Source organism: Metopolophium dirhodum, chromosome 9 (assembly GCF_019925205.1).
Source record: "Metopolophium dirhodum isolate CAU chromosome 9, ASM1992520v1, whole genome shotgun sequence".
In the NCBI taxonomy this organism is placed as follows: domain Eukaryota; kingdom Metazoa; phylum Arthropoda; class Insecta; order Hemiptera; family Aphididae; genus Metopolophium; species Metopolophium dirhodum.
In genome coordinates this window covers 32283970-32307681 of record NC_083568.1, presented here as the reverse complement: position 1 = coordinate 32307681, position 23712 = coordinate 32283970, and the positions used below count along the sequence as shown (strand labels likewise).

The 23712-nt window shown below is 32.8% G+C and overlaps 1 protein-coding gene across 1 annotated transcript; it reads right to left on the bottom strand.

Moving 5' to 3' along the window:
- Window positions 1–2495: 2495 nt before the first annotated feature.
- LOC132953070 (uncharacterized) lies at window positions 2496–22257 on the bottom strand. Its single transcript, XM_061025617.1, has 4 exons — window positions 22155–22257; window positions 18225–19230; window positions 17059–18132; window positions 2496–2595 (listed from the first exon to the last, which is right to left on the bottom strand). The coding sequence occupies exons 1-4, from the start codon at window positions 22255–22257 to the stop codon at window positions 2496–2498; spliced, it is 2283 nt and encodes a 760-aa protein (XP_060881600.1).
- Between the last annotated feature and the right edge of the window lie 1455 nt (window positions 22258–23712).

The window sequence follows — 23712 nt, the reverse complement described above, 5'->3', positions numbered from 1 at the left end:
GCAACGTATAAATAGGTATAACACTATACGAAAATACGAAAATACGAAAATGCTAATGGGGACGAGAGACATTAACATAAAGAAAAACGCACTGATTAAACATTCAAAGCGATGGGACCGCGCCGAGAGGCTTATAATATAACCAGTGCGTAGTGTGTATATGTCTATAATTGCTGCGCTGCATTTAAATCTTCGGCGACACGACCAGAGATTCGTTCTGCAGCAGGCGTGGTCGGCCGAGATATTAACTCAAAGCCGGGCAAGTTGGTCATTTTTTTGACTAGTTAAAGATAATTGTTATAGGTAGTCACTTTTTAACACACAAACCAATGTCAGAGTTAAAATAAAAGTCGGTTTATGAAATCTCCGAAATGTCCAATTTAGACATTTATAGTTAGAAATAGTAGTTAGAAATTAGTTTCCGATGAAAAAAATAGACGTTGCAAGTTAGTTTTCTTTGTAGTTGAAAATATAAACTAATTTTATTTATTAAATTATGATTTTAGATTCTGAGCGAAGCAACGAAGCTAGTGGTTTCACAATGGTGTTTATTTTTTTTTATCTTGTAAAATGTCTACCAGAAAGAGGAAGGAGTGCTTCGATTTCAACATATATAGTACCTTATCTTTTAGAAAATTGGATCAATATGGTACTTTAGAAAGGTCATTTTTCGATTTTCTCAATAGTTATTTAATGCCACAGGAAAAACCACCGACAAATTACGAAAAAACCACTAAAAATGGGATTTTAATTTCTAACGCTCTGTTTATCACCATAGAAACGAATAAAAAATAATAATACCTATTAGGTATAATATAAATTCAACTTACTGGATATTATAATAACAATATCTAGACTGACAAACCGTCTCCGCTCAGAATCATTTTTCTTATACAATGATATTATATCATTGAATTCAAGTTTAATACGATCCATTATACATCGACCCACTTCACACTTGTAACCTACTGCACAGCAGAGCGAAATCCACTAACCCGAAAAACCCATTCGTTCAAATGTAAATAGTAAATAAGACGCGTATACTGCCTACATCAAATCAATAATAATTAGGTAAAATACTATCCGTATATAGTCGAGGTTTAAATCGTGCAAGAAATATATGCGATTGATAAGAAATATATCTTTTTATCATATAAAATTAATTACCAATTAATATTATTATTATTCACTGAGCACTCGGCAGATTTACGTCTAAAGACCCCCATACACGATTAAACATTTTGTGCACCGTCTGTGTTTGCGTAACAAATTTCGATCCCGAACAAAATACGTCGAGAAACTTTCAAACCTTGCCATACTAGCTCAAAATGGTTGCACAAACACAGTCGTTGCGCAAATGTTTGATCATGAATGCGGGCCTTTACAGAAAATTGGTATTTTTGTAGTAAATAAAAAGTTATAAAAATAACTAGGTAGGTAGTTATAATTTTTGTTTTTAACGCGTTGGATAAGATTATCCTAAAAATGTTTAAGTTATAGAAAGATATTATAATTATTATGAATTAAAACCAACTAGTTAAGTTAGAAAGTAACTTTACTCTAACTTTGTAACTAGTTAATGCCCAGCTTTGGATATTATGCATATAATATTGTTGTTTTTCGTATAAAATATGTATTATAATATTGAAAATTATATTGTAGGGATATACGTGCGTGCAGGCAGTGGCGTACATACGGGGGGGGGGGGGGGGGTTTCGGGTTCAAACCCCCCCCAGGACCAAAAAAAAAAAAAAATAATGTGATATTATTGATGAATTTCTTATTATTAATCAACCGTGTATACACAAATATACGTCATAATAATATGTGAGTAAACAGTAAACACTATACTTAACCAACAACGAAAAAAGATTTCATAACGAAATTATGGGTGCCGTATAATATGGTATATCAATCAAAATAGACATTATTTTGATAGTACACAGTTAGTTAGTTGCGTGCGGATATAAATACATATTGTTTTTATCTCGACCGACTCGATCAGACAACGGAGAAAAAAACCGATTGCGTTATAATCGTTGAATTTCGCGTGAGTGACAATAATACGGTGAAATGGAAGTTTTTTTTTTTTTTAACTCAGTTAAGTTAATATGCATACACATAGATATAGTATATTATATTGTATTTTTAAGTACAGAAGTTACCTATCACATAAGTAATAAGTAATAAATAATAATAAATAAGTATTATATATTTTAGTTGTCTTTCAAACAGATATTATTTGTGTACATCATAATACGATGAGTAGGTATTTTTAATTTTAATGTTTTAACTATCAACGTGAATACTGTTAATAATAATTTTTAATGATTTATTATCACATCATAATCATTATCATTCGATTTCGATATATTTTAGGTTTTGAAGGTAAAATAAATAGTAATCATGGCTGAAAAAAAACAATCGAAACTGCAATATTTTTTTTCGAAACCACCCTCAATAATGAATTCATTGTCAAATTCATTGAATGCAACTCAAACAGTTATAAGTTCCTCTAGTGGAACTCTTAATGGTCTAGCTATGCTCTCGATCAACAAAAATGATTCAATTACTCCTGATGAAGTGCTGGTTGAACTATCCAATAAAAAAAGGAGACTAGAATTTTTATTATAAATAATTAATAATATAATATTTATAATATTCTGTACTTACTATGTGCATATTAAATAATATTTAACTGTCATGAGTTACGTAAACCTTTGTATTTGTTTTGCTATTAATTTGCCTATTAATATTTATACGTGTAATGTGTTTGATTGTTAGGAGAATGGGTAGTTGGCAGTTGCAAAGAGAAGGTTTTAGTGCTGGTTATTTTTTTTAAACCCCCCCCCCCCCCCCCAGAGCAAATTTGAATGTACGCCACTGCGTGCAGGGCAATCATTATACATATGCCATGGTTACCACCATACAACCAGATATAGTGTTCAAAAGTTTGAAAAGTTTCAGTGGCTTGGAACTCAGGAAGCTGTTCTTTTCATAAAAATATGGTCGTGAAAATTCGATTCGTTTTTTACAAAGCGCTGAACATGTGCGGAATTCAGCTTGCAAACACGGTTAGAAACATTATTAGGTTACCGGACCACCAATTTGTTATTGTCGTAAGCTGGGAAGCATCACAATGGTTACGAAATTATAGAGTGATGAAAAAAAATTTCCATCGCCAAATAATTGATTTTGCGACCGAAAATTATATGTTTACACAGTGTCATAAAATATAAATTTACAATATTTAAATTAAACGTAATATTGTTATACGTTAAAAATAATAACTATAATACGTATATAATTATACCTACCCACCTGTTAGAAGTAGTTTTGAAAAATTTAATATCTTATAACAAACGCGCATATTATATTTGATTAGCATTAGTAGTATGGAGTTCTGCAGGCCAATTAAGCCCAATTAGTACAGTTTATAATGACGTTTCGCGCAATCTCTGATGTATGATTGGTCAATTTAGGGTAATTAGTGAAGAAATCAGACTTTTAGTCCAACTCATTACTTATGATCGAATTAACGACGATTTAATAACGTCATAACAATGGGTAATTAACGGCGATTTCGCGGTGTAGCAATGGGTAATTAACGGAGATTTAGGAGCTAGACGATATGGAGGTGACCTACGATTTCGCGCATCAATAAGCAATGTTCCTAAGTAGCACATAATTGCGATTATCGGTTTTTATCCGTAACACTCGGAGAAATGACATTTTGAAAAAATGAATTTTCTAGTTTTTCCCACAAGTCACAACTTTCCGGGGAAATTAGGATTTTTTTCCGACATTATTCTGAAGAAATACGGATTTTTCCCACAACATTCCAAGGAATTACCCGCGTTTTCTAAATTGTTTATTACCACTTATTCACTTTATTGAATATACCACACTTGGTATATTTTCGAACATGGTTCTAATTACTCTCTAAATTATTATGACATTCTAAGAATAATTTGAAATTTTCGTCGAAATTGGTCGAGTAATTTTTGATTACCTAGTGACTTTTAAATAATTAGAGTTGTTAATTTTCCATTTTCTATTTTATCCTATATGCAGTATACAATGTAATCAATCATACTTGGAAACGCTGTCAAGCTATTATACATGTACCTAATTGTGTTCTTAAACCCGTTTAATTCAAATAAATAAATAAAATAATATTTTACAAACTACAAAATTACAATCAAACGTTCCTTTTTATCAGGACCGGGTGGCCGACTTTAAAAATTGCGGGCCCCGTGCAAAATAATGTAAAATAATATTTTCTTGAATTATTCCTAAAATATTATATATTACATTAATACATTTATGAAATGTTTTAAAACTGAGATTGCACTGTCAGTGTGGGTATATTATGTTGTATGTTTTAAATGCAGCGCCTAAACATTTTCAAAGGCACAATATGTAAAATTCCGATCTATAGAAACATAGAGTGACTTTCGGACAAAGTTTACTACCTAAAAAAGTGTCTATATACTAAAAAATAAAAAAAATAAATATAAAAATCATTGCAAAATCAATAGATCTGAAAATAAATAAGTAGATTTAAGAGTAGCTTTGTAAAAGACATCCATAATTTATAGTACTTACTTACTATACTCGTATAGTAGGTTATTAACTTATTATATTGAAATGGACTGAAACTCAATTATGCGCACGCCTATTGTTTCGTATTAGGTTGGCTTTAGACCATTTAAGGAACTAATTCAGTATCTAATTACGATTTACGTTTATCGTCTTCAATATGTATCTTAAATATTGAATTAATGATATACCTTTCTGAAGTGAGTTCCGGGACCCTGTGCAGGTGCACTGCCCTTGCGCCGGCCCTACGAGTGAGTTTTTAAATTTTATGATATAATTATATATTATAGAAAGTCTCTTTTATTTCTGTAACTAATGGCAACCGTGTATATTATATAAACAAGAACACAGTACCAGTGGCGTCATTTCAGTTTTCAATAGAGGGGGGCAAAGGTTTAGACCGGCCCGAATGGGTAAAAAAAACCGCAAAAATATTAGTAGTTTATTAAGATATCTTCTTTTTTTTATTTTTGAAAATCTATTAACTGCATTATCTATAAATCAATTTTACCTGATTCATTATAAGTATATAAGTATATATATATTATCTTATATAAGTATATGATATATTTACAAATTAATATTATCTTAAATTATAGTATATTTTTTTTTTATTGCTTGATTACCGGCTCAAGTTTTGTCTGTTTATTAACATGTTAGAAATTATTTTCGATACTTTTCGAGCAGTTTGCCGTAATTTTATATTTTTAGTCGCACCACCTAACACCACCCATCTATTTTTTTTAGATCATATTTTGCCCAAATTAAAAGATTAATGTAAACATGCGTCACGAAAAAAATTAATTTTAATTTAGGTACTCAACTAAATTAACACAATACGCAGAATAGTTGAATCATACACGACTGTCGCAAGTTATGAAGTCCGTGATCAATAATAAAAGCGTCAATCGGTTGTTGTTTTTAGAATTTGTAATTATTTTAGATTTTAGAAATTAAACTATACGAGATTATGATACTAATTGTTCATTTTCCTTCACAAAACACACTCACACAAACAAACATACATAAATACATACCCATACATACAATGTGTACGTCCCCGCATACGTCTAAATATATTCCAACTATCAATTAGTAAAAATGTATCATTGTGACAATAATTTCTTAGTACATACTATAATATTTTCTGAAAATATTATAAAATACCCATACAGCAAATGTTTGACTAAAAATATTATTATAACATTATTATAGGCACGTTTTTACGCTAATAAAATATAATAATGGTAAAACGGCAACAACTGGACACCGGCCCATAGGGCTGCTTTTAAAATCAGACAGGGGCAAATGCCCACCTTGCCCCCCCCCCCCCCAAATGACGCCACTGCACAGTACTAAGAACGTGCCCCGATCATATTATTATTAATGTGTGCAAAATGTGGTGCCGATTGAAAAATACTGAGTTATTTATTTGTTTAATAACTGCGTTATTCTTGGAGTTTGACGTCATAGAACTCGACGGTATTAGGATAAGCACACTAAATTGTGAGACTTTTAACGCACATATTGTTGCAGGTACCTACAACACGTGTGGTGTGAAACGTGGCTTTTTTTTCAAATGACCCGCAAAGGAGAAAAATCGGTCTGCGTTTGGCACACGGTTTCGTAATAAATCGTTATGCCGACCACGCGTTACAACAACACGACACGTGGCGTGTTCATACACGGCCGGACAATTATTATAAATTATAATAATATTATTATATTATTATTTATAGCAAATGATCGCATACGAGTATTGTGTATCGGTGGCAGGTCACGCAAAGTGTGCTTCGCATTCGTCGGGGGCCGAATTTCGTACACAGCCGACCGAACTGCAGCCTCACATAAGGTGAGTAAAATATTATAATTTATTGTCGTACGCGGGCGGCACAATATTATTATTATTATTATACTCTCAAACTTATACCTATATACATATTGTGTCGTATAATACGTGTCCGTATTGTTCGGCGTAGACAATTTTCGCGAGCACAAAGTATGTAATGCGCACACGCAGAGATATAAATATTTATATAATAATATATACGTCGATGTCGTATATTACGCACACACATATATTATATTATTATAAAGTGTACCGTACGGGATGAAAAACGCGATTGCAAACGATTTTTCATCCGACGTTGTCAATATAATAATATATTATATTATCACGTTTTTTTTTTATCCTTTTTTTTATGATTATTATTCCCCGTTTGCAGCTCTTCTCGCGACACCTGCAGCAAGCAGCTCGGACTTGCGCATCTCTCTCTTTTTTCTCTGTACTAAAAAAAAACTGTGTATCTTAAGGTATATTTTAAAATGGCCGAAAAAAAAGCCACGAGTGGACCTGTACCCCCACTTTGTTGTATATGCGTTTCTGCGCACCTTCCCATCGGGGGCACGTAGCACCGGACTCCGTGGAAAGTACACTCGTCTCTATACATAATATTATCATGTCGTTTATTGCAGGCCAATGCAAACAGTCGTCAACATATTATTTGTATTTAATGTAATATAATAATATGTAGTATAGGTAAGTATGAATAAACACATTACGGGATCGGGTGGCAGTATTGTGATAAACAGTTCCCGCCCGTTCCCGGTTTTTGAACGGGGGGGGGGAGGTATAGGTAGGAATATTGTTTATATACTAATTATAATTAAGATGTGTTAGGTCAGCGAAGCAATAGATGTGCTGAGGCGAGTAGGCGACATTAAAATATTTTTGCAATAAGACACCACCGCGTGGGCAGTCCCGATGTTGTCGTGAAGGTGGCTACTTGAAGTTGGCCATCCGATTTTATGTGAAAAAAATTCAAAATTGTTGCAAACGATTGTATATAACAAATCCAGCAGCTGCTCCCCCCTCACCCACGGCTTTTTTTTTTTGATTTCCAAGTTTTATGATAATTTACGAATTCACAATTGTTTGCAACCATTTTGAATTTTTTCTCAAAAGGCCAACTTCGTGTACGTCTTGAAACTCTGTAAGTTCTTAGGTGCGAGGGTTGTACGTGCGTGAACAACAAACATTGTCTCACAGGCTAAGTGTGATATTTTATGTCTGATTTTAAAGCCAATAAAAGCGTTGCATTAGACTGTGTTTGAGCTTTATTTCAGTCACTTTACGGTCTTATACCTTATAAAAGAAACATCATGCCGCGGCCGTCGGGATTTTATATAGGTACGTATACTATGTGTCAATGAGGTTTTATTAAACTGTAGAATAGCGCCACCATAGCTGTGATGAGTTATTCTTGAATTGTTGGTGGATCATACTTTAATATTATCATAAATTGGTATTAATATTTTTAATATTATGATTTATGATAGTAATAAATTGTATTATTTTAAAAAATTAATACGAAATTCGTAACGAAGAACGTACCTATATAATATGATATGATATATTTTCTAAAAATCATGCACCCATCAAATAACCTTAAAATTGCCACCCCGGGAAATTGCCCCCCGTTAAGTGCGGTTCTGGCGCTATGGTATATAATATAAAATCTTTGAGTCATTTCAACTTATAGAAGGAACGAACGTAGAAACAACAAACGTTATACCACCTAGGTACTTCACAAGCTAACAGTGTCATTCTAATTTGTTTTACATAGTGTCATTGGTTAGAGTGTAAGGCATGTTGTAAGTTTATGCGCGTATCACTCTTACGGGTGATACAACACATGGAACTCAAACTTCCAAACTTTGTTGACTTGAACGGCGTAACATGTCAACAGCTCCGTCTCCGATATATAGGATTGGAGATCGAATTCTACAACCAGAACAATATCACCAGCGACACACGACTTTTATCATATTATAGTCTGTCTGGTCGGAGATTGAAGATACTCTTCCAAGACTTAGGACGCCTACTAGCAGGTGCCTCCTACTAGCAGTTTCGTCGAAAGTCGTGGATATCGACTGGAAATCAATAATAATAACCGATGACGAAAACGCCGAGCGTTATAGAGTTTTCGTCGATATTTACCGCAACAAACGCGTCGGAAGTTGTTTGCCACCCCTTATTGTATTGTGTTAGTGTGGCAGAATTCATAGTCAAAACATCAAAAATATTTTTAATTTTTGGCATGTAATATGTACGACTCGTTTTAGAAGTGGAAAACACCCATTTTCCTATTGACGTCCACGCCGGAAGACATTTCGGATATGTAGAAATATTTTAACAGCCGAAACACCGAACATCGACGACAAACCATTCGATATTTCAATCAATAGGTACGATCGATATTTAATTCAAATATTTGATAGGTTGACACTGCTGGTTTTCATGAAAAGTCTTAACGTTTTAAGTAATTATTTTTGTTTATATAATTTGAATCCATTGCCAAACAATCACCTGCTATAATCTTACATTTTTATTATCTTTAAAGTTTTTTTTAAGTTTTCTACTGTAACTTATAACCGCGTGTATTTTTCAATTTCTTGTTCCTAAGTGGAATGTTTTTCCGAGTAATTCAATGTATAAAAATAGAATTTCACGCAAAAAGTTAATTAATTATAACTTAAAAGTATTTAAAAGTATGGTGGTCGGAGGAGCAGTGATCCAAAGTTTAGCGGGGTTCCTCCGAGCCCCGTCAACCCACTCGTTTACACTTTAAATGCTAATAATTAATTTTCTAACTGTTCAATATTCGATTTGTATGTTTATTGAAATTTTTGGGAAAATATTCTGCTTTGCAATAAGAAATGTATTTGCCATCATTCCAAAAAGTAAAAAACTGAAATGGCAATGATATAAACTTTTTAATAAAAAAAATAAATAGTGTTCGCTTTTAAGACAATCGCCTTGTAAATAATTATTATCATAATATAATTTATAGTGACACGTAATTTAATTGGTAAATAAGCTCAATTGTCAGTTAAATGAAATCTCTTAACATTCCCCAACATCTTCTCTATAATGCTCAACATTAAATCCGAAGTGGTCATAAAAAAAAATTATTTTTAATTCGGTATTGGCGCAGCTGGTTTCGTTATATTTTAATATTTGTATTTATTGTCATAATAATATTGTGTATCACTTAAAATAATTGTCATAGTCACTGACTAAAAGCTAATAAAAAAAAATGTTCAATTGTGTTAGTGTCATTTGTGTAGATATTTTTTAATTTTTTTTTTTTTGTAAATTGCGTGTCCCGCTCGTGACGTGCGAGTTTTCTTTAAAAACAAATTGTTGAATGCATTCCTCGCTTACTCGTGTCGTTGTACTCGTCGTAATAATATCTTACATCTCGAATTTATTCATACATTTTTATTCGCGTGTCGTAGTCGTAGACTCTATATAAATTATATATTACCGTGTATACGAGAATATACGCGTATTATATGAGAGGTATTTTTATTTTTCATTTCACCGAGACGGAAATAAATAAATACGTTTACGTCGTCGTGCTCGTTGCACTTTGATACCCGACACGCTTATTCATATTCGTAGACCGTACCAGTGTAGTGTATACCTAATACATCCTATTATATACATAGGTATATATTTTAATCAAAATAACGTCCTCCTTCGGAATGCGTTTAGATATCCACGGTGAAAAGCGACGAATAACGTTATTTTTTATGGCGTTGTATAATAACAAAATAATATGAACGGACTATAGGGTATGAGGTATAGAGGAGCGTCCTCCGAAATACGGTTATAGTTGCCGTATAGGTAGGACGCATCTATCCCGCAGGTATACGGCGACCTTTCCGCATTCGGCATTTCTGTTAAGTAAAAACCGATTTTCCGCAAATCGCCAGAGAATTACGGACGACGAATTACAAAAAAAAAAAAGATAAAACAAATAACACTGCACTATACGCGAACAATGTTTTAATGTGTTTCTCGGCAGTGATGGCGTCCCCCGAGTATTATAGGGCCATCGCATTATTTTCCACTGGAAATATTGTTCAGCGTTCCGTATACAGTCACGACGCTAATATATTATATAGCATTGTCCAAAGTGCGGGAAAGTTAACGAAAATAATTAACTTGAGAGCTGGTTAAGTTATATCAACTTTAAGACCGTTAAGCTACAAGTTAATAGTGTTAAAAGATAAGATATTTAACTGTAAAAGTTCGAATCCAATTCGAAGAAAAAATATATTAACTTACCGCAGTTAAAAAAGTTGATTCATTATGTTTTCCTTTTTTAATTTTCACCTGAATCACACATAATTATATTAATATACCTAGGTACAGCGATTGTGTAACTTTCAATTTTTTTTTTAAAACGCATCCCATGCTAATTAATAGTACGTATTCATCCTTCTTATTGCACATCGCGCACCACATGCAGCTACAGTGGCTTAGTTAGTTAGGCCTTTGTGTCAATCAAATGATTAAATCAAGGAATATTTATTTGTTTCTATAGGTATGCTGCATTCAAATGTTTTAAAATGATTTGATATGCAGTGATTAACTAATTCATTAGTCTTATATACAGTTGTATAGATGTAATATTTTATAAGCATGATTTTAGCTCAACGTACCTATATTATTTTTCTAGTTAAGTAATTTGAAATGGCCTGCAAGTTGTTACAACGGATTCTTGCAGAAAACTACTCGTTGTCAAGTTATCAAGTTAATTAGAAAATTAGCTATCTATAAGAAGTCAAGTAAAAAATATTGAAAAAAAAGTTTAAACTATGTATAATATTGTTAATGTCCAAATTTGGGATCGTCAGTTTGTCACTGTCACACGACGTCTGCAATAGGTCACCCGACAGCCACTGATCGTTCAGCGTGCAAGTGCTCGTTCGACACACATGACTACACGAGCCATGGCCACATTTGTACAAACGTCGTGTAGAGTCGAATAAATCGATGTACTTCAAACGGGGCCATTACTTTTATTTATTAAACTCTAAACATTCATAACAAAATTGTTTGGTGCCGCAAACCATAAAATTATTTCGATATACCAAAAATATAATCATAACATTTTCAGATTTTATATGTAAATATGTTATACTATAGGTATGTATTAGCATAAACAGAAAAATATAATATGATTTACAATAATGTCTACAGATTGCCCTTTGATAATAATAAACTGCACCCCGGACGATTGTTGTGGTTCTGTTCGTACTTTCACACGTGGCGTTTACGATCAACTAAGAAATTATATATAGGTAAGCCAAGTTTCAAAAATTTGTATTTTGTAATAGCATATAATCCGCAGCGGTGGCTTCAGGAGGAGGGACCGGCGGGAGTATTCTCCATCAATGTGGCTTTTTAATAAATTGCTTCTGATGAATTATTAATGCATATAATATATATATGCGTACTAATAATAATTTAAATTGTTACGTTTTGATAAATTCACATAATAATATTTTGCTGTCTTAAAATGTGATTAAAATATTATGTATAGTTATACATGATTTTTCATCTGCACAACCTGTTTAGATATTTTCACACCGGTCACCAGAGCCCTACTTATGAATTTTTGGGGCCCTCAACTTAATATTTTATAAATTTATTTATTTTGCCATATCGTTTTTTTTATATTAAATTTATTTTTAAGTTTATAAATAAATTATACCATAGGTCTAGAGGTAATCATTTAATGTTGATTGATATAAATAATTCGTATAAGACTGTATTACAGTAATATATAGATTCCCTAATATTATGTCGGGGCCCGGGCCTGCAACCTAACCTAACCCCCCTAAGTAGGGTTCTGCCGGTCACGCCTGTCGTTAACAGCTATAACAGACCACTTTTGTGAAAAAGTAAATATCTTGATAGTAGGTGGTATCTCGCATGATCGTGTTCGAATTTTTTGAGCACGTTGAGGCCGTTGTGGGATTTGGTATAATATTAAACGCTGTGGCCATGGCAACGCTTAGTTATTTATTTCTTTTATTTGAATATAATATTTTGATTTTTAACAAAACAATAAAATATTCGTTAAATATGAAGCCAACGTACTTAATGACAGTGAGAAACATCTTACTTGCAATACTAATTACAATACAGCAACTCAACTATATAAACAATCGCATAAATCGAAATGACACAAACACAAACAACACGACGCGCGACGCCTAGACGGCTCTTACGACTAATTGACGATAATATCGAATATCATAATTCAACTTGAAACGATGGTGACTAGACATTCACACAGGGATCCAGTGCCTGTTTATACGACAAATCGCTCGTGCAAGTAATAAATGATATTGTCCAATGAGTTGCCGTTTATTTTTTTAACCAAAATTATTCTCGAAAACATGTTTATCGTTTATTACTATAAAATAACTTATTTTGAAACTTAGATAAAATATAACAAGATGATAAAATATCGGTGTATCGTAGGCAAAAATAATTATAGTTGCTAGGCAAACGAGTTTATTTTTCATGCCGCGGCCGTAAGAAATTCGTTAAATATAAAAATGTAAAAATGTGATAAACATTTTATTTTTTGTCTTTAGGTCGATACAAATATTGTAAATTTTAAAATACTCATATTTTATTTCCAAATCAAAAAAAAAAAAAGCCTACGAAATACGAGAGGAAGGCCCTAAGTAATATTTCTCGCCTTTAAGTTTGATAATACGTCAATTCACTATTATATTAAAAATAAAGATAATGGATTACTTAGAATATAACATTATTTTGCTATTTAACTCAGCAACAATTGATCTATTGTACATGATATTATGTCATAGTATATGATGCAGGTTTTGCGCGAGAATTTCAAATTATTGACCGAAATTATTCGAAAATATTTGAATACTGGTGTACTTGTGAAACATTCGGGGGAGGGGGGCAAATTATTAAACACCTCACACGTTAAAAATCCAAATTCAAAATAATATAATATTATACTTTATCGAAAATAAATATGAATAATGCTAAAAAAAACTATATTTTTATATTCTCCTGCAGTAGGGGGTACCTACTCTAGTATTGTGTTTTTTGACTCCATGTTGCAGATGTCGCCGATATTTCATCGTTTTATACGGACACATCATTGGCATATTTTAATATTATCTGCCTATACAGTAAAGGGAAACGCCTCTTGCGACGCATTCTGTGCACATTATTGTTGCTGTAAATTGTAATAATAATCATAACTTTATACATAACAATGTCACTTGATCGACATTTCTCAGATATTTTCAGACATTTTCAGACGCGTAACGATGTATGGGGAAAAAAATTGACGGATGTCAGGCCGCGGCTGCAGCCGTTCGCAAATCGTTTATCATCAATACCGTCGGCGCGTGTCTGATAAATTTCCATAACCACCGCGGTCACCTGTCGCCCGTTCGTCATTAAAAAAAAACCGTTATTTATAGGCAGCGTACGACCATCAGTCATTTATTTTCTTTCTTTTTTTTCCGCCACGGTGCAGTATTATAGGTATATAAGGTGTACCTAACACACTCTACAAAAAGTGATACTCGGGTTCGGTTTATGCCAGCAAGAAACGCGTCTGCGCGTTCTATCTGATGAACTCATAACATGGTCCGCAGAAAGAGTATATATTATAAAAATGAATAACAGTGAAAGAAGACGACGGGGCTTTTCTTTAACTCGGCAGAATGTAACACGCCGATATTTATCTTCGACCGGTGTTGTATCCAATATATATATACGTCATATAATAATATTGCATGTATTATTATAGTAATACGATGGTATATTATCCGCATCGGTACCGACGAAACCATTACGATCGTAAAAATCCATCGAATTATACCTGCACGCAAGCCGGATTAAGTACTATAATATGCGAGTCGTAAGGTAATGCGTCAGAGAGGCCAAATATATATTAATAAAAGCAATGTTTGTGTGCGTTTTGTTATATACCTACGTATAATGTACGTATGTGTATATAATCTATGATTTTAGTCTAATGTAATCATCTCAAACAAAATTCCAATGTATGTATGATTGATTAAAAATATAAGTATCTGTAATATTATTCAGGATAGGTTAGCCTAATAGTATTGTGTATATTATAAACATACAAGAATAAGAATGTATGTATATTATGTTCCCGCCTATATGAGTCTGTATGGAAAATTACCAGTAATATGAAAATGTACAATTATAAAATTGATAAAATGTTACTATATAGATGCAATGTTAGTTATTGTATATTTTGAGATTTAGGTAATAAACCGCATAGAGTATCTACTGAAATGAGAGATATTGTTAATAGTTCTAAATTTTCCGATATTATAACTTGTACAATAATATACGGCAGAGGTGATATGACTGTTGTACGTATACGATGATAATATGTATCAGTCACTTGAGTGATGTGTAAGTTGCTGTATGTGCATGCATACATGCGTTTTCTCATATGTAGGCGTGAAAAAATATGTTTTGCTCGAGTCGGGTGGGTTTCGTTGGTGGTGACCGTGACTGGTAACAGTGGTAACGGTGCGTGTTCTTCTCGTGCACTTTATGAATTAAAATTAATATATATCTTTTTCATCTATACTTGTATTACTGTAGAAATACATCTTTCTAATTTCTGGAGCTATATCAGATCCGCACGATTTAATAGTACTCTACACCGTCTTCAGTTTTTGCTTCAATAACTAAAACATTTACACCTCTTACACCATACTCGATAATTTATATGAATCGGTCTCGAGGAATATGGTTCGTTTATATGATTATGGAATGTCTAATATAAAAGATAGTACGTTACCCATCATAGAGAATATTCGTCTAAGAAAATCTGATGACGTTTTCATGTGACGAGAACAAGTCAATAAATGAATAACTGTTTGAAAATTATCGGTCGGATCGATGCCGACAAGTATAAATTTGTGAGCTGTAAAGTCCAACGTGAAGGATGTAGATTCACCGGTGGCGATAGTGCCACGTAAGTGAAGGCCTTCTTCTTGTAAAATGTTAAAAATCCACCGGAAAAGTAGGGATTTAGGGCAACGGAAAAGTTAAGATACATTTTGCACACCATACACTGAATATTAAATAACGAATTGAACAAAGTTCGCGTCATATAGAGTTGGTACATTTAACGGGCAACTAAGTGCACAGGATCAGCTTGTCTAATATATAAAAATTTCGTGTGACGGTGTTAGTATTCGAACTCCTCCTTATTTGGTTGCCATTGGTTAATTGGGCAGATCAGGTGAAAGCAAGCATCAAATCAAATTTTTGCATATTGCCTACTTATTGATATGCTGTCGCACATTGTCCGCGATCCGTCGTAATCGGATTGCTTACCAGGGAGGCTGAGTTAAAGGATTTGAACCAACACAATTTTTTACAAAAGTTGTAATTTTTACGGGCAACGAAGAGCGCGGAATCAGCTATAGTTTGTATAAATTATTACTTACTAGCACTGTATAACGTCAGCCGGGAAAAAATGAACAGACATAAAATCGGTTGCTTGCCTCGAACGAAGATACAATTGATGAAAACAAAACGTTATGGACGATGAACCAACCCTAAGTATCACCGAAGTGCACGAAAACTAATTAAGTGCGTACGACGCAGTCGCGTGTAATCACATCGGTTTTAACGACAAATATTACGTCAACGACATGCACCATACCCGGCCGTATAATAATACCGGTCGGAACATTATCCAGAGCCACGGTTAATGTAGACGATGTTATACCTACTTGTACTTAAAAATACAATACGTCAATGTTGTAACTTCGTGTTGTGTGTGGTCCGAGGTCTTGGAGTGTATAATAATCGTTTACAAGTATCAACCTTAGAAGTGCGTGTCAATATTCATCGAACGTATATTATAATATGACGTGTGTGTGTGTGTGTGTGTGTGTGTGTGTGTGTGTGTGTGTGTGTGTGTGAGCGATCCGCGGACACGTCTGTCACACTCGCCTGGTTTTGACTTCTGATACCTGGTAGGTAACGCTATATGCTATGACGATGAGCACCTCGAAGTCAATTTTTAAATTTTGCATTTTTTAAAGAAGGGCTCAAACGGAGATTTGTTGGCTCGCAAAAAACGAATATTTTTCGTCTGTATGGGGTTGCCATTGGTTACAGAAAATAAAATATAATATACTAGCCGACCCGTCACAGCTTCGCCCGTGATTGGTTGTTTATTTTGCCTTCGGACCATGATATGTAGAATTTTTTATTCAAATATTATTGTTTAATGTGATCGGCAAGTAAATATAAAAAACGGTTAATGAAAACGGATTGAAATTTTTCTAGCGTTATAAATGATAAAAATAAATACAGATAAAAAAGAAATAATTTATGGTTGATAAAGAATTTGATTGAAGTTGATGAAGAAAAAAAAACAATTAAAATAAGAATTTTATAAGACTTCTGAGTATATGATGTTTTTTGTTATATTTCCTGTTGAAATTAAAATCATAAGATGATTCGGGTCTCCAGTTCGAGAAAATGCCACGTATAATTGCCCATGTGAAAAGCACTCTGTACGAAGATCTACGCCAACGTACTTGAATGTTTGACCTTGTGCTTTGTTTATGGTAATCGCAAAAGAAACTTTAACCGGGAATTGAAGCCGTTTGAAAGAAAACGGCAAGTCAGAGGGAATCATGGGAATTCTTGGAATAAATGCAATTTCTCCTTTCGCTGGCCCTGTAAGAATTACGGCTTCTATAATATTATTTCGCAACGATTTTATTTGTAATTGTGTATCGTTACATAAGTTCGGTGGTTGAAGATTACGTAATAATGTTATTGGAGCACCAATTTTTAATTTTAGTTTATGAGGAGGAAATCCCGAAGGAGAAAGAGAATTAAGAAATTCTTGTGGATAATGAATAGCATCATCTGTTGATGTAACTGTATCAATAGATAGACATTCACGTGAGTGTCCATCGAATTTTAGAAGGATGATATCATTAATTTCTTCTGCTGTTACATTTCTTGGAGAGATAATAGCTCTTTCACATAACCACTGATAAGATTTATTGGACAGATTAAAAATGTCAGGATAAACTGTAGAAATCAACTCTTCCACGTTATTGACCACCCGTCCAATTGTGTGATCGACAGAAATGTAACCATTTTCATTTTCTAAAGTTCCATTTCCAATTTTCAACAACTGTGCTGGAAAAATATCGTCCCCTCCGCATAAATAAACTCTCATGTTTGTTCGCAAATAAAGTTTTTCAACATAGTTCCATATAGGGGAAGATTTTAAGCAAGCATTAATGACATCAGCTCGAGTACCTTTAGGGATTACTGGTAAGGTTTGACGGAAATCACCAGCGAAAACAAATGTTATGCCACCCATAAACTTATTATTACACCTAAGATCTTTTATTGTTCGATCAATTGCTTCGATATGTGATCTGTGACTCATTGTACACTCATCCCACTCAACGAATGAGGTTTCTTGAAGAATTTTTCCAAGAGGGCCATTTTTACGAATCGGACAAACGTATTCTGTATCAAATAATACATTTAACGGTAACTTGAAAGTCGAGTGAGCAGTTCTGCCGCCACTAAGGAGAGTTGCTGCTATACCAGATGAAGCTACTGCTAATGCAACTTTACCTGAGGATCTAATTTGAGCCAACAACAAATTAATTAGGAATTTTTTTCCTGTACCACCCGGAGCATCTAAAAAAAAAACTCTTCCTTGATGATTCATTACGCTATTACGCTTTCTGTAATAACATTAAAAGCATATTTTTGATCATTTACTAATTTTGGTAAATTGATTTCTACAAATTCTTGTAATCGGTTATTATCGTAAGAACGCAAAATTGAGAATTCAAAAGGATCAGATGCATTTTCATTTCGAACAGGTGAGTTCATTCCAAATTCAGTTAAATATTTTTCAGACAGACAAACAACTTTATCTTCTATTTCAATCAAACCTCTATTAAATATTTCATCAGAAAAAGTAAATTGCAAGTCATTTAATCGAGTGCGCTCTGTATGAAGAATATCTTCACAAAAATCATTTCTGAACTGTTCCCACAAAGATTGAGGTTCAGACGGTTGGCAGAAAACTATGATTATTGCGAATAATTCTCTTAATTTTGAAGGACTTTCTGAAAGAGTTGCCTCCGCTAGAGTATTTTTCCATTGCTCGTCATTTTCTAAAAGCCCAAGAGCAAAACAGGTAGCTTTAAAAGTCGCGTGAATGACTCCATCAAAGGCCTTCAAGCTTTCAAATGAAGTAGGACCTTGTACATAATTTAGTAACAATCTTAAATGGAAGCACTCACTTTGATTTGGGTGAATCGTGTAAATTCTACCAATGGCAGTGTCCATTTTTATTCCTGGCCAACCTGGAACATCTTTTCCCCGTCTTCTCTTTAACCAGCCTCTGCTATTATCCCAGGTGTAATAAGAAGGAACTTCATGATAGAACAGTGTTTTCGCAAAATTATCATGTGAACACAGTTCAAAAAATGCAGTTAGTGTCGTTTTTCTTGGATTTTCAATAACTTGATGAAGATTATTAGCATTAAAGAAAACACGCTGTCCATTTTCTAGATGAACAGCCAAGTGCTGAACTGTCGGATCTCTATCATGGATTTCAAAATTGAAAATTCTCCAAAACGCTTCAGAAGTACATATATATCGACCATTCAAATAATTTGTAATCGCATCGTTTTTACGATTAACAGAAAAAGTAGCTCTATCTGATCCTTTATTAATATATTTACATATGTATTTTATCGCTTTAACCGAATGACAGTATTCTACGTTAATATGCGCATTAAAGCACCTAGATAGTATATAGTATAGCACTGGACAATACGGTACAACAGAGATTATAACAGGTAGTAAAAAAAAAATCTGAGTTGCGGTCGGGATCAAAACAGGTTAAATATCAAAATATGTAAAAATCCTAGTTGCGGTAAAAAAATATGATTAATAATTATTATGTTTTAAATATTGTCATAGTTACATATTATTATGCCAAATACAAAAATAAAACGGTCAAAATACGTAACGCACAATATAGGTACAATTGTTTTTAATTTTTTATGAACTTTTATGAACTTTTTTACTGACAAAAGTGGTACTATAACCTTCAGCAGAGTTTCGGGTTTCAGCCAAAAAAAATTTCAGCCAAATCGGTCCAGTAGTTTTCTCGGTTAGCGCGGTCGAAGAAAAACCCTTACAATTTTATATATAGTATAGATTACAATTATTATCGTATATCATTTTGGACCTGTGTTTTTTATTCGGTCGAAACCACCTAAATTACTGTGTTGAAAATGTGTGTATTTAACAGAGTTTATAAGACGACAGGGTATATCCACTGGCATTGTTAATTAATCAGTCAAGAGCATCGGGCAAAGCCGTTCAGGATCAGCTGTAATTAATAAATAATATACCTACTTTACAAAATCAAAGGTATAAAACGCATAACCCTAATAATTTAAATCCACAGCTTCCGACTGATTTTCGTAAATTTTTTTTTAATAGGTTTACCAAGAAAATTCTTTTTATGCTTGGATGTAATTTCAGACCTATATTTTATATTTGGCCAGTGCTACCCAAATAATTATAAATGTGCTAAAAATGTACGCATTTTACATTTAACGGAGTTCGAGACGACAGGGTAAATCATCTGTTATTATTTAATCAGTCACAGGCTGTGCGCAGTCCAACACCGTGAAGGATCAGAATATATAGTTATAAAATTAATAAATGTATCCATATCATATAAAATCAAAGGCCTAAAACGGATGATTCTCATGTAAATCCACAGTTTGTGATCGATTTTTGTCCATCCGCAGTGCCGTTGGAAATTATCTGGTGACCTTTTTATAGCTTTTTAACAAATTGTTCATTATATTATATTATATTTTCTAGATTTGTTTTGCTAGGACTGAATGCCACCTGGTCTGTATAATTGGTATAGTAAATTTAATTTAAAACTATCTAATTTAAAGTCGAATAAACGATAATATGGCGTTATCCCCACTACCCAAATTCCTGGAACGTTTTTGCTAACGGCAAATCATATTATTGAATTCACCCCATGGCTCGTCCGATATATAATCGAGAAAATGGGTTTTTACTAATTATAGCCGTAAGCGAAAAGAGAGGAATGGGATTTTTGGGCCGTGACCCCCAAACATTTCCTAAGTTGTCTTTAAGCTTATTCAATATTACTGTAGTAGCGGGGCTTCAGACCCCCTCCTTAAATCTCAAACGCTATTTGCGCCTATATGTACCTACACCTATTTGATAATTATAATATTATTATTTATATCAATTTACAACTCTTGTTTCCTACTCGAGCTTTGCTTTCGGAAACAAAATTGTTAAATATATTTATATATTTAAATTTAAAAACTTTGTATGATATTTTGTGAAATAATAAATTACTACATTTACATAATATCAAAAGTACCTACCTAAGATATCATATTATAATATGCGCATTTGATTAACCGTTAGCCGACCGGTCTAGCTTGGATAAATAATGTTGAATGTGTACTCTTCCGGTTCTCGGAATGAATTAAAGAAATAGTATAGCAATTAATATTATTCTTGTATACATTAACCAGCTGCTGATTCGCAACTAGTTAATTTCGAAATAATTGATGCGCGAAGCTCAGTTTTTAATGATCAATACTGTTGTGGGCTGGATATAATATATTATTCCATTTCGTTTACTATGATGACTCGAAACACGTCTGGAGAAAATTATTGAATGCGTCACAAAAATAAACGAATATTCGCGATCGAATTGATGTTATTACAAATATCATAATATTATTTAATATATAAATAAAACTGGCTTCTGCGCGAAATCGATCTTCGGCATTCACGTTTGGAAATTATAGAATTCGGTCGGGCCATTTATCATTTTTCGTAATCATGTATTTTGGGAGACGAAGACTGAAAAGGGACCATAACGATATTTTATTATTTATGATCGCTAAAACTTTTTTCTTTCTAATTATTACGGTAAAATATCGAAACTTTAATTTTTGAATAAACTAAAAAGGTCATGTGATCATCTGAGATAGTATTTTGAGATTGATAGAAACGCCTTTAATTATTAAAACTGTTGTTTATAATTATTATTATTATTATTAAACACTAGAGATGTAAATTGTTGACATTTTAATATCTTTACCGAGATAATTATAATATGCAATGAACTAAACTAATTATACAAATGCGAGCGTCTTATAATAGTGTTGCGAAAACTTAAATTATTCGATAGGCAGATATGGTTAAACCACAGACTCTGAAACTTAAATTAAAAAGTTGTATAAAATCATTGTTGTTGTAGTCCCGAAAATGTCGAGTCGTTTATCCGATGTTTAAACTAAGAACATTAATAATATTATTATATTTTAATTATTTGGAAATTGTGTTGAATTATTCAATTATGACTGCAGGGACCTTATACATATACCATTTTGATCACTAGCGATTGGATGTAACTAAACTATGGACCTCATTATTTAGGAGTAAAGTCGATAATATTATAATTATTAGATTTACTACAGACTCATTAGTACGATTGACTATAGCCTAATCCGTGACTCTTCCAACACTGTCCTCGCAGTCGTACCTAAGTCGATCGTTGCTTCCTCCTTACCTATCTCTTCTGGACGGCACCTTGGATGCACCTGATACTTAATATAAAATATCGAATTCCATGTCCCAGCCAACTGCGCCAGAGACCGTTCTCTATTCTTCATTCCGACACACTCCACATCGTTTGTGGACAAACTCTTCACCGAACGATGGGATTTATGAATTATAATAATTCCTTAGCTTAAACTATTATTTTTATTTTCATTTGGCTATTAATGAATCTATTAAATATGTTCCAAATGTATGTTTCACTGTATATCCATGTAATTTTATAAAATTTCCAGCTTGGGCGTGGGATTATATAGATACAAAAAAAAATATATATAACATTTTTATGCATGTGCTCATTGAGCTTAATTATATTTTATATCGTAATGAATGTTGTGACCGTCACCTTTGATTTGACTGCACAATTTCAAATCCCAGATTCCTGAATACGTAATTTCGTACATTTCGTAAATTCGTAATTTCCAAGCAGTATAATATCTTGCGATATTTTGAAAAACTAGTATTTCGATGTGTTTTGAGCAATTATTAAGTAAACCGGTCGCTATAACCCTACCGTGACAGTATCGTGAAGAGCAGTTATTGAGAATTTAATTTTTGCTGTTAAGTACGAAACACTGTAGTTTCTCAGAAAATGTTTTAGAATTAAAATGTTCATAATATAGCACTTATCCGAAAACACATATTCATACCTCTCCCTAATAATATTTTAACTGTATAATTTCTGATTATAAAATTCCAGGTTCTCGGTTAAAGTTATTTTGCACGCAGCAAGACATTATACCTACCGGTTTCTTAGAACAAATGTATTTTTAGATCAAAAGTTTTAGGAACTCAAAATATATTGTGTCGAAAAATACCAATTCAACAATTCTCAGAGCAATATATTTTAACTGTAAAATGTCTGATTGTAAGATTTGTGATTCTGAACTTCTGAACTATATAGATATTTCAATAGTTTTCTCCGTAAGATCCATATTACATTTGTCTATGCGAAAACATACACATAATTTAGGCGTAATGTATTATTGTACTCCACCAAGTAAGTTTTAAACTTTTAAGATGCTATTTGACGATAAATGTCTAAAAAAAATAATATGCCATTCAACGCTCACTCGTTTATATATTTTAACATTTAAATAAAATCTTAATGCGAACAAATATAATTTATAAATTGAGAATAATAATATTTTAATCTTAAAATGTTTATCGGTCTCAGTTGTAATGATGGGTCATCAATATTCAGCCGGAAATAAGGTGGTAGAAAACTTATAAGCATTAAAAGTTACGTGCGCTGAGCTGTATTTCGATTATAGAAGTTTAAGTAAACATTTCTTAAGATGGCTTAGTGTTTTTAAAACGACAGAATATCATTTAGACAAAAATAAACGGAAAATAGTGAGTTATGCATTATTAAAATGAAAGAAAGGACGATTACCAAATTTCAATGCTGGCTATCAGTGCAATAGGTGACACATTTAACGCAAGACACTCATTAAAAAGTATTTACATTTTTGAAAAACATTATTAAAAAAAAATATACCTATCTATTT

Coding starts and splice junctions, on each gene's coding strand:
- LOC132953070 (XM_061025617.1), bottom strand. CDS start 22,257: ATGAAGAATAGAGAACGGTCTCTGGCGCAGTTGGCTGGGACATGGAAT. Junction 18,133..18,224: donor ATTACAGAAAGCGTAATAGC/GTAATGAATCAT, acceptor GGCTCAAATTAG/ATCCTCAGGTAAAGTTGCAT. Junction 2,596..17,058: donor GCACAAGGTCAAACATTCAA/GTACGTTGGCGT, acceptor TTTATTGGATAG/TTCAACCAGCACTTCATCAG.